Here is a 17,545-nt window from a genome sequence, read left to right as displayed (position 1 = left end):
ACCACGATTATTCGGGACTGCTATCTCCCGAGAAGAATTGCCAAGGTAGATTCTTATCCATGTAAATTCGTTATACGAGAATCTCTCCAAGGCTAACGCTTTCGCAACAGGTTTTCAAGACTTGGTACCGTTAATATTAACTTTCCAGACTGTGTTTTCCATGCGGGAGTTTTTACGATCACACTTTAACGCATGCGTTACGTATAGACTTCCCCGAGGCGTAAAAACTTTCATCAAGCCTGATTAATGACGGATTTAATTCCTCGTGGTCACTGCATCGTAAATTACTGACAAATTAGTTACTTTTCTACCACTAAACAATACTTGAAATTCTAAGATTTCAAAAAAAATGTTATTTAAAAATCTTGAATACAAGTTTGTTACCGTACATGTATCCTTTTGTTAAATGGCACGTGAGTTTATGTTATGAGGCCTTGAACTCTTCCCTGCTTAACTTTCAAGAAAATGCACTCTGAAATGTTGACGCGCGCAATAAAGCGCGTTTGTAATTCCGCTACTGCTTGCGGCATGGAATGTTTAAGCAATTTGCAGTATCATCCCGCTTATTCTGCGTTGCGTGTCTCGATAACTTTCCACGGAAGATTAACTTTCCCATATCGTTCATACAGTAAAATGTGTGCACGTGTAGAATGCACGTTAGAGATTCCGCGTCTAATTGTATAACAATTTAAGAAAATGAAATTGTTTTGCGCGTACACAATATAATATTGCAATTTATTGTTCGTGCGTTTTATCTATGTATGAAAAATTCTACAAAAATAGGAAGAATACATATACTATTCTTCAAACAAAGAATCTCAACACCTTTTTCATTGCCTGCTTCATTAATTGATACTTCATTTGTGTCGGACAAAATTAATCGAATGGATCGTCGAATGAAAAACACGGTAATAAATACTGTACAGTAAAATAGATCGGCTTAATGCACAGTCAATACATCTCATCATCATCAGATAATTGATTGTGCATTTCTTAATAATACGATAACAATTTATTGTTCGTGCGTTTCATCTGTATATTAAAAATTCCACAAAAATCGGAATATATACTATTCTTCAAACAAATAATCTCCACACCTTTTTCATTGCCTTTTATTTGCGCTCGGATAAAATTAATGGAATGGATGGTCGACTGAAAAACACTGGTAATAAATATTGTAGTTGAAATAGATCGACTTAATGCATAGTCAATACATTCTGGAATCGGATGATATCGGTTGCGCATTTCTCGCATACCGATCCCACAATTGAACACGTGGGCGACGACAGTGGTAAAAATGACATGCGCAGTGGACTCAAAATAGGCCGCCTTAACTTCGCGACTGCCACCACGAAAGGTCCTCCCTCTTACCGATTTCGTTCCGTACTCGCGTGCTCGAGCTCAACCGATTCGCATCGATTTCTTTAGTCGTTGTTTACCGTTGTCGAGTCCGGTTGGTCGCCTCGCCGGACGAATCGGTCAGCCAAAAAAGGAGAGCAAGAGACAGATCTATCCGGAGATCGGTTCCGGAGAGAATAGATCGAAATAAGAGCGCTCTAATTAACGAGCGGGAGATTTGGAGGGAAATTACTCTCTTTGGTGTGTATCTTTCTTCGTGGTAAACAAAACAGGACTCATCAGCGATAATAAGCAGAAAGGAAAAAATAATTGCTTTTCCAGGCTTTTCGATCATACGTCGAATGTGAAGAGAAGGGAAGATAAATATACTTCTTTTGCCTAGGACGTGAAGAAAAGTCTAGTGGGCCATTGAAGGGTCGTCTTTCTACTCTTAGACGACGTGTTTTTAATTATAGAGATCATCAAACGAGGACCATAACGAGGAGGTCTGTCGAGGCTTTTGATTGCGCGAATGAGAAAGGAGAGAAGGCTATCGCTGCGTTTTGTGCTTTCAGTCGTGAAAGCTATCGCGCATCCAGCGAAGAGAGTACGCAGCCAAGTACCTTTACCATTTTTCAGCAAATATGTCAAGTGTCGAGGAAGCGTACGCCGCGAAAAGTTTTTAGTTTCAAAAAAATTCAAGAGAAGCGGATAAGGAGAAAATCCACGTATCGCGGAAGATATATAAGTTAGTAACGAAGTAAAAAGATCTCCCGATTGATAAAAAAGAAATCCATACAGCAAGTGCGAGATTCGACGGACGAGAGGCGATGCTAGATAATTTTTCGCAGTTTGACAGGAAGGGTGGACGAGAGGAAAAAGAAGGCCTGCATCGTCGCGTGTAAAAAGAGAGAGTATTAGCAGGAAAAGTTGGTGAGAAAAGTTGAGCAGATGTAACGGCGAAAGACAATCCTCTTTTCGCGAGCACGTTCGGATAGACGTGGAATAAGATTAAAATAAGGGGCTGCGAGCCAAGAGATAAAAGGGGAGAGAGAGAGAAAGAAAAATCCCGTGAAAAAAGAAGACGAGGGAATTAAGGTGGTGTAAAAACTAAACGGCGAACTTTCGCCGCGAGGCAATTAAAGAAATAACAGTCGGACGCAACGAGAGTGATGATAAGATAAGAATGAAGAAATTCGCGACAAACTTCGGAATTAGTCTCCCCTCGTTTTCGTTCTTCGTCCTCTTAGGCTCGCTTATTGCGGCGATTTCGGGCATCACGACTGCTCTCGTCCACGTCGAGAAGAATGACATCCCGTTGCACAGCGTCGAATTAACGCAAAAGGGTTACATTCAGGTGAGAAATCATTTCAGGGAAGTATTTATGTCGAATTTTTTTACGCTGACAAAAATTCTTGAATTCGAATAAGTATAAATCATTTATTTGAAACTAATAATATTGACAAATTTTATTTAATTAAAATTGTTTAATAAAAAAAAAATAAAGAAATAGAATAGAGATATTTCGACAATAAATTTTGAATTACAGGTATTGCATTGTTAAGCTTGCAGTTAACAATAAAAATATTTGACTTTGGGGTATTTCTGTCGAAATTCCCACAATTTCGCTGAAATGCTCGATTAACCAAGTAAATTAGATATGGATTGCGCATTGATTTCGTAATTCTGTATTCAAACACATACTGACAGTAAAAAGCCAAGTAAAATAGGGGGCAAATCATGCTAAATCGATACGTTGTCGGATATAACGGATACACATTTTTCAACGAAGCATAGAAAATAGCAAGGTTTCTATCGATTACGTGAGAAAAAGAGAGCTATTCCATAACGTAGAAAAGAAATTAGTTTCACACTGATTGCTTAATTTTCATCGCTCACTACAAAACATGTCGATCGTGATAATCTCGTTTCTACATGTACAAGGTGTTTCAAATCTTCTGCTTTTTTCTTATCATGTTTAGTCCCCTCGATTAATTTTTAAAAAATTTAGTGCACAAATTAATTTTCCTTCGACACTTCTTGATTATACTTTGTAATTAATTCTCTCGAATTATAATTTTACTAACAATAAGACGGTTTCATTAAAATTTTTAAATTAAATTTAAAATTATTTTTTAATCAATTTTTAAGTTTTCAATAAAATTTCTTCCTAAATATTGCAAGAGTTTGAAGAAGAAACTCTTAAAGAAGCCTTAATTTTATATCGCTTAAAGAATGAAAAAATAAAAAAGTATAGACACATAAAGCAAAGTGGTAATCACCTAAGACACCTTGTACATAATGTCGCTCTAATTAGATAGTGGAGCGTGGAGCAGTATATATATACGATGTTCTGGTTAATTATCCCCACTTTTTAGTTTCTCAGATGGGCATTACCCGTGCCGGAAATTCATGAATTTACATTCTGCCTTTGGATAAAGTCAACGAACCTCGAATATCCACATTCAATCTTCTCGTATTCGAGTAAGTATTATCAATGAGAAATTTTCATTTCGACATTTATGTTGTGAATTAAGTTTTTAACTGATTCTTGTGAGCAAGTCTCACTGTTCTTTTTTTCATTTTTCAATTTGTATGTGCGTTATATTTATAGAACATCTATTTATAAAAATGTGAGAAATGGAGACAGTCTTCACGTGTTATAAGAAATGAAAAATTGGTTCTTAATGAAAAAATATTGTAAATGGATGGCCTATAAATAGGTGAAAAATAGTATGCGCGCGTTACATATTGTTATGTGGTATCACATAAAAATAAATGTAATATCTGGGAACGAGGGATAAGAGGCGTCTACATATGTTCTCGGCGTTTCCCACTTTTATCTCGAAATTGTCTCAACCGCTTTGAGACGGTAACGAGGACTGTTTTCTTACGTGGGGCCGCTATTATCCACTCCGGTATTCAACGAATAGTTACACAAGAGTCATTTTCTCGCGGAAAGAGCCGTAACGGGAAAAGTATCTTCGCTCGCGGAAAATCGTCTCTTGAGAGTATTACTTCGTCGTTGCAACTTAACAGTATGTTAATGGACACTTTGCCTCGCGGCATTATTCCTTTTATGTGTGAGAATTAAACATGCTAGGCCACGTCTCTCCCTGATGAAACGCTAATTGGTCGAATTACAAAATCTCGCGAGATTGAACTACTCTCCGATGGCCGATGTAAACAGAATTTGAATATTTATGACGTAGCGGCCCAGAAAGCTGTCCTTCATGTCACTTTGTTAAACTGTTCCACAAAAATCTCAATCTCACCTCCTTGTATAATAATATCCCATGACGCTATATGGAGAAGAACAATCTCCGAGCATGTAGATATTGATAGAGAGATATAAAAGTTGTTCTTCGATGTTAAATTATAAATGTGTAAGAAAAATTTATTTCACCATAAAAAACTGAAATAAAAACATGATCTCCTAAAATCATATGAAATTATTAAGATTTGTTTACGCCAGGTGCATAAATTCTGGCTTTGTGTGTTTCGTTGCATTTTGACCGAGAAAGCAATGTGCAAACATAATCCTCTTTCGTTATCAAAGGGAACGAGCGAGAACGTTTGATTCGATCTTGGATATCGTCGCGCGGAAAAAGCATTCACCTGGAAATCGGCGGGGTGGAGATATTTCGAAGGTCGGTTCGCATACAAGAGCATCGCTGGTACCACATATGTCAAAGCTGGGAGAACCGGGTCGGTCGTTACGCTTTGTGGCTGGACGGACATTTGGAGTTGCAAGGTCATCTCGAGGAGGTATAGATCCTACATCTTTAAGATATCTGTACATTCCATTTTTCGAATCGAAATTTAGACTCAGAGTGTCCAGCAGACTCAATGAACAAAATTCCCTGACTTTTTAGTATTATTTTTTCCACATATATCATTTGCATATATCTATATTGAATATTAAATCATGCAATCCTATTTTTGTCGACAATGAAAAGGTTAAACAAAAATTTAAATCAATTATACAATCTGCATTATATACGATAATTGCAACAAATATGTCACCTTAAATTATTTAAATAATCACCTTTTTTAATTATATTGTATCAATTTTTTTAGTTTTGTCTCTATCAAACACATTGAAATAAAATAACACGGCGATGAAACTATAAATTAACGAACACGCTGTAGATGAATCGATCTTTAATACAGAAAATTAGCGTGCCGGGAGTCAAGAAAAAGTTTATATTCGTTTAATAAAAAATGTCAAATGATTCAGACAATGTGAAAAAATGCAGATAAATTCCCTGACCGCTAGACACCCTGAGACTGCGAGATTTTTTTCCATTCCTTGTTAATAGAAGACTATCTTGCAGATGATCGACTACGTGATTCCGGGAGGCGGCGATATCGTCTTGGGTCAAGAATACACGGATTTCGATAAGGGGCTGGAAGAGGGCATCGAGGGTTCGGTTTTCGGCTTTAACCTTTTGCTGGCCTCGGCGTTCGATTCTCTCGACGACGGCCATCAAAGGTCCTTTTTCCGATCGATCAATGGAACTACGGATCAGGCCAGGCTTCCCTTCATCGCTCAAGCAATCAGGATGAAAATAGCGAGGCGTGATTCGGATCTCAGAGCGACGCGTGCGCTCGACAGACGGATTCCGACGCAATTTAAGCTCGGTCCTAATTGGTCCCGCAAAATCTCTCAGCAGAATTCGCGTCGATTAAATATCGTCAATGATACGCGGGAAGAGAGAACGATTCGTAGAAACGCGATCACCTTTGTCGATGACTCGACCGGAGGAATCGACCTACCCGGAGAACCGTCGAACGACCCTTTGGGTCTGCAGTTAATCAAATTGTCCTACGTTCGCTGCCGGTTAGGCAGAGGTAGTCCTCCCATAGGCGGTGCTTTAATGTTGATTTCTTGGAGCAGAACACCCGTAAGGATGTTCGGCGGTGCTACCATAAAAAATATCGGCGACGAGTGCGGAAAATTTTAAGTTTATAATAATAATAATTAAAAGCTGCTTTTCATGAGAAAAGAGAGGCTTTGCCATAAGAAAATTAGTTTGTTAGGAAATGAAAGATTAAGATTATTAAGCTCGAAACTTGTTCATTTCCTAATAAAGTAGAATGTTTCCGTACGTCTAAAAAAATTAATTTAAACAATAATGATTTATACAGAATGTGTTTGAATATTCCGTTTTATCATGAGCTAATAGAGATATACCAGTATTAATTTTGAAGAAAACGCGTGGTAAGCGTATTCTATTAAGTCTACTGCTTCCCTCTTATATTCTGTAGAATTTCCATGTGTTCATAAAAAGTTTTAAAAGAATGTTTTTATATGTAGGACATTTATAATTTACATTATTTGTAATTTGAAAACTCTCACCTTTTTAGTGCCATCGCAGCAAGCTTTGTTGCAGTCACTAATAAACGATAAGCGTAGGTGAATTTAATAGTTTCGGCCTCGTTAATGCTCTTACGAGTAAATACTCTTGCAACTTTGATTGCGCGATTTCAGAGTTCCAAGTCGCGTATTTACGGTTCAACTAAAAGCTCTACCCACAATCGCTGATCTCGCTTCACGTATGCGCACTCGCATTGTGCATTAATTAATTCCACGAAATTTCCTTCCGACACAATCGAGGTCGCGAAAGATAAATATAAACGCCCCACGCCATAAAAAACCGTGACTCTTTTCCCTCTGGCAAAGTTGTCAAACTTCAAAGAGCTCGCCACACATACAACATAATTAAGCAAATTACAAGTCGCGGTAATAAATCTGTATTTCATTTATCAAGTAAAAAAAAAAAGCCAAACGTATGTTTAAAATTATCCTATATAATAAGAAGAATATAAATTGCATATATACAATTTCTCATGTTAGTTCATTTTAGCGTTAAGCGATATTTAGCGGTTGTAAGTTAAATCCTCAACGGTGGTTTCGAATAAAATGTACAAATTTATATTGTAAGAGATTGTATTGCGAGGCTAATTTTGATGTTCCATTTTTTCCTAAGTTAACTTTCGAGTAGGGTATATTCTTCGGCGCGTATTTTCGCGAGATTGCACACAGCTACGCCATTGTGCACATTTAGCAGAGTCTCTTTTGTAAGCGGAATTTCGATGCTGACATCGCGGATATTCCGTTGACATTGATAACGCGACTGAACGAACGTTTCTGAAGATCCGGTCGGAGACGCTTCTCGCCGCTGGCGAACCGCGCCGGATGTTGAAATTCCGTTTTCATTTCTCGCAATCCGGATCGCCGCCGGCGAATAAAACGCACTTATTCAATCTCCATGTAACATGGTATTTCTATTCATGTAGACACAGTATTCCTACCTCTATAACAATCATATACGTTCTTGTAATTTCCCCGAGCTAATGCTAGTGGCCTAATATCAAGTATTAAAAGCCATGTAATCTTTAGGCGACTAAAAGCAGTTTTGCGTAAAGATTATTTTATTCGACTATAATATGTTTAAAATATATATATATTTTTTTTCCAGAATTTAATTTTTTTTTTTTTAGAAACATGACACAGTCCTACTTCTTCCTTTCTGCTTATAAATATTTCGCGAGAAATGAATGATTGCTGAGATAGGATTACTGCACACATCTATAATTGGGAATCACTTCATGATTATGCTAACTATACTAATCAGTACTATATCACGCCATTGGCATTGCAAAGTGTACAATGCCAAATACAGTTCAGTAACAGAATTACATAATTCGATTACATCAACCATGCGTTTTCTCTCCGGCTGTGCTTTATTTGGCGAATTTCGAGCGCCAGTTCACAGAGCGCTCATTTGTGCGATCTCTCTCGCAAAGTCATTCCTATGACCATTTGAAGAGCATATTACGTTTTACGACGCATGCGACGGAATCAGAGATAGAAAGAAAAAGCTACACTTTATTTTCTACATGCTTTCGCTATGCGACAACGTGATCTGCGTATTCTTGTTTTTTATTTCGACGATATTTGCAGGTCTCTGTGACATTAAGGTTCTCTCGCGAAGATAAAATTTGCAGATATTAATGTTACGTCGTAACCAGGCCGGTGTATTTACAAGATACGAGGGCAAAAGTATTCCTTCATTTGCGCGAATGTTTTCCTCCTACCGAAAAAAAGATGAAAGCTTAAAAGCAAAGGGGGTGTAGATTTTTAAGAAATATAATAATAAGAATAATACCAATTATATTGGATAAATTGTAAATTAAGTAATAAATACGCATTTAATATTTAATATAAAACTGTAGTGTTAATTTCACATTTTGTACGATCCCGATTATAATACATGAGTCATGCATGATTATCCGTCTATGAAAAGTAAAAGTATAAATGCATATTTATTGCTCGTTACGCGTTCGATTACCTCGAATATTCCCGCTTTGCAAAACAATTTTGATTTGAGTCTCAATTAAATGTCAATTAGTAAAATCGATAAAATGATTAGCATCTCCGATATTAGTAGATAATTTAATTTTTTAACAGAATTGCAATGGCATTCCTAGCTGTAAATGTGTTAACACAAATTATGTTAATATAAATATAAAATTAATTACAGATATAATTGTTGATTGCAAGAATATATAAGTTTGATTGTTACTACGTATTGTACATATATGAGATAATTACTAGATAGATTTAATTTTAAAGAGTACAGTTCTTACGAAACTAATAAAGGTAAAATAAATTGAATGAATATTAGCAAGTTATTAATGTAATAACTATTAATAAGCCGACCAATCAAGAGCTTGTGTGAATAATGTGGTGCATTATTTGCAAACGTGCTTTAGTAGTTCATTAAACAAGAGAATTTGGCTGTTGTTCAAACCGAGTTAATGTGTGCTGCTATTAATTCAGAGGCATATGTTTATGCTTGTCAAGAATTTATAATCTAATATAAAATAGCATTATATATATAGAATAATACATCTATTAAATGTTCTCCTTTTAAAATACAATTTATATAATTTTAACCATATTGTTCTAATTATTCTAGTAAATAAAACATTTTTTAAACCTTGTCCCCCTTTTCGAATAAAATAAATTTAAATCTTAAAATCTCGATAAATGAAAAATGACGGTGTGGCTGCTACATATACATAATTTAAAATATATGTATCTCATCTTCTGTCAAGTTTATTTTAGTTTTCACTATTTCAAATCTAATGCAATAAATTTTGTAGCAATTATACAACATTGCGTGATATAGCTTCAAGGATATGAGAGAAATTTAATTTCGCCACTTAAAAAAAAAACGAATGAGAATCTCTCAAGCGATACGTAATCATGTGTGTGCGAAATATGTAATTCTTTCTATTACAACATTTACACGACATCGCGATATTCGCGTCCATCCGAAATAACTATCCCGCATAATGACAAGCGTCGTATTTATATAACGTGCGTAACTAAAAACTGCGTATGATATATCCACTCATCCGCATCTCTGAAATTATATATGAACAAGTCCAACCACTTTGACAACTATAATTGATACAAGACTTTAAGACCGTTCAAGTAAATGATAATAACAAGATGACATTTTATACGAAATATATTAAATATTATAGTTTGTTATTTTAAAGTTGCTAAACTTAAATTGTCATATTAATTTTATAATTTTTTTCTTACTTTTATTTATTAAATATGACAAAAGAAACTTTTATTTATACGCGGTAAAAATGTACCTACATATAATTTGCACGAATATTTATATTGTAAAATTTAATAATTTTATGCGAAAAAAGATTACGTATATGTTACAATTCACAACAAATTTCACAACTTTCATATTTTGCACAATGCATATATCAGCATATAAATCAGTATATTGTATACATATTTATTGTATATTCATCTTGTGTGTATTTCACCAGACTTTTTAAAAAACTAAAAAAATTATACGCTTTCACCAAAATCACTTATTTCACATTCACGATCGTGATAACAATATCTCTCTTTCTATTTTAATGAATAGCGCTATATTTTTCAGCATGTTTGCAAAATTCAATCTACTATTCATCATGAATTTTATTGTTTAATGTATGCACTTTTATGTTTCATTTATGTTCCTAGGAAACTTTACTGACCTAGTTAAAAAATTCTGCAAATAAATACTTCAGATTCGTTATGTCCGTACTATTTTGATATAAAATGTTGATTTAATAACGTTTAAAAGAGAAGATATATTTTTGTCAAAAAAATTAAAGACACATACAATTTACGAATCGAATATAAATGAATCTATCGAGATTCTTTTATGAACGAAGAAATAAGAAAAGAGAAAATACCCGTACATTGATATGGTAAATTGCATGAACGTGAATTGTTTCGAACTGTTCTTAACGACGTTGTGCAACATGGAAACGGAATTCAAGTTGCCTCATTTGGAATAAAAATACAACCGTTGTTAATTTTTCTTACGGAATGCACGTGCCGTTGAGTTTCATTTTCCGTGGAAATTTTTGCGCGAATGATATTTAACAGAGAGAGAAATCGATTATGTTTTTGCCGCGATTAACCGAGATATCGATTACAACATAAATCAGGCTGCATATAGTAATTGTGTGTGAGTCAAGTACAGGTTTTGTACATATGCACAAATAAGTGATTAAAATAAAAATGTTGTACAATGTAGAACATAAGACAAAATATATCATTTTATGCATATATAAATTATCCATTAAAAAGATAAAAAAAGAAAAAGTTTATGTATACATATTCTCTTAATTACATTTTCATAATTTTATTCATTAGTTTGAATTTATAATTATCTTCAATTTTATCAGATTTAGTAATTTTGTTTCATATTTTTCATACATTTGATAATCACAAAAATATCTTATTTTAAAGATATATTTATATCTGTTTTAAAAGTTATTATTCTTTATTAAAGCTTTTGCTTTGCGAATTCTATTGAATTCATGTACGCATTATTTTAATTTATATACACCACTACATTATAGCTTTATTTAATGCAGTATTGCATTATAATGCAATGTTAAAAATTAACGACGTTAGAAGAGAATATTGCAGTATCAAACAGTACAAATAAATATTTTATATCAAAAAGGCGTTAAAATCAAATAAAATTTATACAACAAAAATTCATATTAATATTGCGGTTTATTTGAGCAGGCTGTTTAATAATTAAATATATTCCATTCGCGGGAGTCTTATTGTGTAATGGCATACAACATAACACAAAAGTTTTAACGCCATTCGTTAATTGCTGGTCGCAATATCTACGTATTTATTTTTGTGGCATTTAATGAGGCTGTTCCACATTCAACGAAGCGAGTGGCCTACTTCTATAACTGACTTCTCCCATCATGCGATCATTATAAATACTCTTTATAAAATAGCAATTATTATTATTATTAATAAAACTTTTAATGACGTGTCGCGCACATTTATGATCTATTAAAAATGTTCTATTGTGAAGTTTATAGATCTGAGAAGAAGAGTGTGATTAATTCGCGACGACTTGTAATTTGTACTTATCCGATAGTGCTATAGAAGATAACAAGCGAAGGATAATTATAACTCACGTAGTAAACGTCACTTCAGCCGAGCAACGGGTTAATTACAAACTGAAAATAATTGTACGAGCAAATAAATGAAGCATTTATATGATTGCAAAACTATGCACTACCCTGATCGTATCACAATTCTTCCTTTCTGTATGTGTGATTTTATATCTATATACATTTTTTCTGTACTTATATAAATAATTATATAATTTTTGTCATCGTTGAAATACCGTCGAGACAAAAATTATAAAATTCACGAATAATGCATAACAAATTATATATAATTAGAAATTTATATTAATTATATTTAAAATGCATCAATAATGCATGTTAATTATTAATATATATATAACATAATTTAATGCGTATGAATTATTTAAAAAAATTATAAATAATGCATGCAATGGCGTATTACATATGAATGATAAATATTTATATTAATTTTAAAAAATAAACAAAGTTATACTGTAGTCTGTACACACGACGGTATCTCAAGATTTCCTCAAAGATACATCGGCCAATTCTAATGATGCTCAAACAAGTACCATCGCCATCTAAAATACATGGTCGCGTTTCTGTATAGCCTATTCTGTATAATAATTACATGCGCGGATCGACTTTCGTTTTCCAGGGTAGGGTAGAGTCATCCTTTCGCCGACACTGTCGGTTTCTTCCGGTATTTGATAAAAAGAGAAACGTTTTGGTTTCAGACAGGCATTCTATAGGTGAGAGCAAGAGAGAGAGAGAGAGAGAAGAGAAGAAAAGGGAAGGCAATCAAAGATCTGCATTTTTTCAACATTTCCCGCGAGTTTCCCTTCACATCAGAGTATAGATAAACAGATACGCTTGTAGAGTTACGCTTGTACGCTCGTCTGAATAGAGACTTTCTTTCTAGAGGACATCGCGACCGACTTCCGCCAAAGATACGTGATTGTTTCAATTCAGATAACGAAGCTATCGAATTATGCAGCGCAATGTATCTTCTATTCATGTTATTAAGCCTACCTCAAAAGCCATATTATTTCGACGAAATAAAAGAAAGCAAAATGTATAATTAGTTTGTCGGAAAATCGATAGATATACATATATAGAAAAATGACTTTCTAAATATGCATTTTTTTGAATTTCTTCATCTATTCAGAATTTTGGAATAAAAAATTCTCAAATTGATTCTACAAAGGTACAAATGATTTGTTGGAAATTATTTTAATTCCGAGCAAGAGAGCGGGAAATTACGTTAATTGGAATCGTAACTTCCGTCGAGTCCAAGATTGTAATTTATTAGCGAGCGGAAGATGGATTTATATTGGTCCTATTATTATAACCGACCGTGCGTGTCGAAGCTCGTTAAGAGAAATCGGTGATTTGAAATGAGAGAAAAAAAAAAAAACACATACGTAATTAAAAGCTCGATCGAAAAGTACGAAGGCTAGTACGTATCAGTGAGCCGTTTGACCTCGTTCAATGACTTTCGACAAGCGTATATTATGTACGTGTTCACAATGCATGAATATCAAGTACAAGGATATTCCCTTTCTCCAATCTCGCTCTGCTGTAAATATAGAGAGTGTCGGTGGAATTACATATTTTTTTCTTTTCACGAGAGTACGCATTTATTGTTTCGCAATCTGAATGGCGAACACTGCAAATTAATACAGTTACGAAAATTATATTCTTGTGTTTACAGAGAATGAAAGAGAGTTTCCTAAACTTGTAGATACGATTCGAAAATTGACATAAATTTCGTCACAAAATGCATCATTGAGATTTAATATCTCGCGTAAATAGGCAAAACTAGTACAGATTATCTGTGTCAGATAATCGTTGCAATTAAGCAATGATAGGGTCAAATGAGTCTAGACTTTTCATGGTAATTATTGCTACGTCATAAGTTGTGCAACGAGCTTGAAATTTGCTTCGATTAATCCTTTGCTAATTAATAAAACGATCATCGAAATTATATAATGCAGAATCTTTCTCGTTTCTTCCTAGTTTCTCGTACATAGCACGTAAGTTCAATTATCTGTAAAATGTTCAGCTGTTTTTAATGTTATGCATTTTTTTCGATCAAATTCTTAAATTTTTATTCGTGTATTTTTCAAAAGGTATATGTTTTTAATTGTAAAAATAAACCTTTTAATTAAATAAAACGTTTCATTTATAAAAAAAAAACTTGATTAAAGGTAAACGCTACGTCGGAAAATGTTCGTGACAAAATCAAGGATGTTTCGTCATTGTTTTAATTTGAAAACACTTGTAACTAATTAGTGTAACACGAAAGAGCATAAGAGAGTATATGCTTAAACAATTGCATGACTGTTTTACATCGATGCCTTTAGACACACATCCGGCGAGAAATAACACGCAACAAAATGGACTAATATTATATACTATATTCCGCAATAGTTTGTGAAATTACATGCAAGTGCATTAAAACAGTAACGGCAATTGCGGCGAATTGATAATCAGACGTCTTCCACGCGAGTTTTCATCGCTGCGCTTGATGCAGAAAGTGTGTCAAGAAAACGCATGGGTGTTTGCAATGTAAATGCAATTGCAACGCATTGTGTATTTATCCGTCTACGCACTGTTTATGTTACAACGCGTACAACACCATCTAAATTGTAATCTACTGCAGAAAATGCTGCATAAACTATTCTTGAGAATCGAGAATGCTTCAATAAACATTTCGATAGTAATTAGAAATAAATAAATAAATAAATAAAAAATAATAAGAGAGATAACAATAAAATAAATAATTTATTCAATAAATAGGGAACCATCTAAATTGTAATCTACTGCAGAAAATGCTGCATAAACTATTCTTGAGAATCGAGAAATAAATAAATAAAAAAATAAATAAAATAAAATAAAATAAAATAAATAATATAAAATAATAAAATAACAATAAAATAAATAATTTATTCAATGAATAGGAAACCATTTAAATTATAATCTACTGCAGAAAATGCTGCATAAACTATTCTTGAGAATCGAGAAATAAATAAATAAAAAAAGAAAAAATAAAATAAAATAAAATAAATAATATAAAATAATAAAATAACAATAAAATAAATAATTTATTGAATAAATAGAGAACGCGTTAAGTAAAAGCAATAAAATACAAGTTCGATCGAGCTGAATGAGTTGATCACGAATGAAATTGAGAGCGATGATGAGTAACGAGTTGCTCTGATAAATTTCGATGACACAGGAAGGTCGCAACGGAACCGCAACTCGATCATTCAGTTTCGTGGGAAACACAGTCGGTCGAGCGTTTAGCACTTCCACTTTTCCCCTCATTAGCATCCCGAATGGCGCAAATAAACGTAATAAACGTCAGTGAGTCATAAAGTCATAATTCCTCAAACGCTAAAATGCCCGCTGAAATGCGCGAAACCCCTAAACGCGCTGGCAGACAAACTCTTTGGAAGCCCGCACCCGATAAAATCGGATTTTCTCTGCCACCACAGACTGCGTTGGGAAAGATCCTGCATGTAGCACACGGTTTATGTAACGCGATCGACGATCCCGGGATAGAGGGAGAGAGAGAGAAAAAGAGAGGATTTTTTGGCGGAACCGCATTGTGCATTCTCTCAATCCGGTTTTGAAACCCGACGAAGCCGATACGCGTATGTGGCACCAGTTACACGACATGTAACTGAGCAGGATGTCATTACACGAGATATATCGCGGGCGTGTCAGTTATAAATAAATAAGCTGATTGCCCGAATTCGCAATAATGCAATGAACTTTAGTGCATGAAAAGTATATCATGCGAGAAAGAATAAAAGTAAAAAAAAAAAAGCAATTAACTTTCTATTTTCTTATGATAAATTACTGATTTAAGATCTCAAACTAATTGAAATGATCGAGATTATCTTCTTTTTTTGTTGTTGTTAATAAATCATAGTTATCATCAAATCTATCAAATAAAAATTGAACCCATTTATAATTTAATTTATATTAAAAAAAATTTCTTTCAACACTCGGAATATTCTGTACGTGATTAATTGATTTAATTTTAATTTGTCACAAAATATTTAATTATCATATGCGAAATAATTTGTATAACGCGGAACACTGACATAATTATCATTAATAATAAAAGTGATAATACCCGTCATTATTTATGTAACTCCAAGGTTCGATTTTGATAAAATAATGAATCTCACAGGTAGCTCTGTTATGATCTAGAAAGGAAACTTTTCCGGCTCGTTCGTTCAAGATTTTAAGATATGTTCAAATTCGTAAAGGACCAAATAAGGTCTGTAAATTATGAAAATTTTCCAACCATTTAGTGATACAATTAAATGACTTAAAAAAGTATTTTATGTTTCTAAATCTTATGATAATTTTTTTTTTAACGAAGATATCACGCGTAAAATGAGAGAAAGGACTACTCACGTGCGTAGCTCCAAGCTTTTCGATTTTGATAAATAATGAATCTCGTAGGTAGCTCTATTATAATCTAGAAAGGAAACTTTTACGGCCCGTTCTCAGCCTGGATCGAATAATTGTTCGGTCCTTAGCCGTGAGGCATCCTCCCGCTATACCTGAAGAGAGCCGGATATTCGGGTCTGATGTTTCGCAATTTCTTTATACTGGTTTCTCTTATACTCTATGTACGATACACTTTACGCTGGTGCTCACTTTCTATAGCGGAGGAGAGCACCGACAGGGAAAAAAGATTGCGGTCGTCACGCGGTGACGTCACACGTTCACCATGTCTTCGTCGAGGCTGTCCACCTTCTCTAGGTAGACCGAATTTCCGATACTCAATCGCGTCCTTTCGGTTCGTTTTAGCGGTCGGTCCCTTAGGAGAGTCTAAATTTGAAACCTCATTTTTTTTCGCCCGAGTAATAATGTCAGGAAGCTGCTTTTTGTCATGTCGAATATATTATTCGTCCATTGCGTAACATCAGTGTTGTGATTTTAAAATTAGGATAAAAATGAGATAAAAAAATATGAAAATTATTTTGTTTTAAATATATCTAGATAAAATTATACGGCGATTCATCTAGATAATAATTTTGAAGACTGCTTATGCAAAGACAGTTATAAAAAAAATGTAAATTATAAAAGAGATATAAAAATATATTTAAGTATTTATATGTGCTATGATTCTAAACCAAATATATCTGAAAATGATTCTAGATAATTTAGCAAAGATATAATACTTTTTTTATCTAAGATATGCAGATATAAATAATACATATTTTTATTATCTATATAAAGATAAAATAACGTCAAAGTTTCATTTAGGTGATCGTCTATATAATTTGATTTAGATAACAGCAAACATTGCGTAACATATCCGATTATATATAATATGTTATACAAATTTTCTGACATTTTTGTGAAAGCCGATTGGAAATTAAGACGTCATCAATATTCATTCGGGAAGAAGTTGGATTATGTTGAGAAATCTCTCGGCCAAATTTGTATGCAAATTACTGGACGATGCGTACATCCGCTGTCATCTCCGATTATGCGAATTATTCAGGTAGCCGTCTTTGCGTCTCAAAAGTGTCTTTTAGTTTCGCGAGCAAACGACGCTATAAAGGCTTCCGGCAATCAATCGCGAATATGGAAATAACTCGATAAACCTCGATAGCAGAAGGATCGCTGACGTATATAATATATAACATATATCGATCGATGTCGTTTCAACGGGATTCGA

The 17,545-nt window shown here is 33.9% G+C and overlaps 2 protein-coding genes across 23 annotated transcripts in view; one reads left to right on the top strand and one right to left on the bottom strand.

Annotated features, from left to right (window-relative positions):
* Positions 1-17,545, bottom strand: part of LOC114946604 (uncharacterized) — a 190,512-nt gene that overhangs the window by 39,590 nt on the left and 133,377 nt on the right. The gene's annotated exons all lie outside the window — the stretch shown is intronic.
* On the top strand, positions 2,062-6,305 carry LOC114946607 (uncharacterized). The gene is made up of 4 exons (XM_029323206.2): positions 2,062-2,695; positions 3,717-3,822; positions 4,898-5,106; positions 5,676-6,305. Exons 1-4 carry the CDS (start codon positions 2,525-2,527, stop codon positions 6,303-6,305), a joined length of 1,116 nt encoding a protein of 371 aa, XP_029179039.2. The 5' UTR covers positions 2,062-2,524.

The sequence above is a fragment of the Nylanderia fulva genome, unplaced genomic scaffold, assembly GCF_048542155.1.
Source record: "Nylanderia fulva isolate GAGA-0341 unplaced genomic scaffold, ASM4854215v1 Scaffold9, whole genome shotgun sequence".
Classification (NCBI taxonomy): domain Eukaryota; kingdom Metazoa; phylum Arthropoda; class Insecta; order Hymenoptera; family Formicidae; genus Nylanderia; species Nylanderia fulva.
The sequence above is the reverse complement of the archived record's forward strand: the minus strand, read 5'-3'. Positions and strand labels throughout refer to the sequence as shown.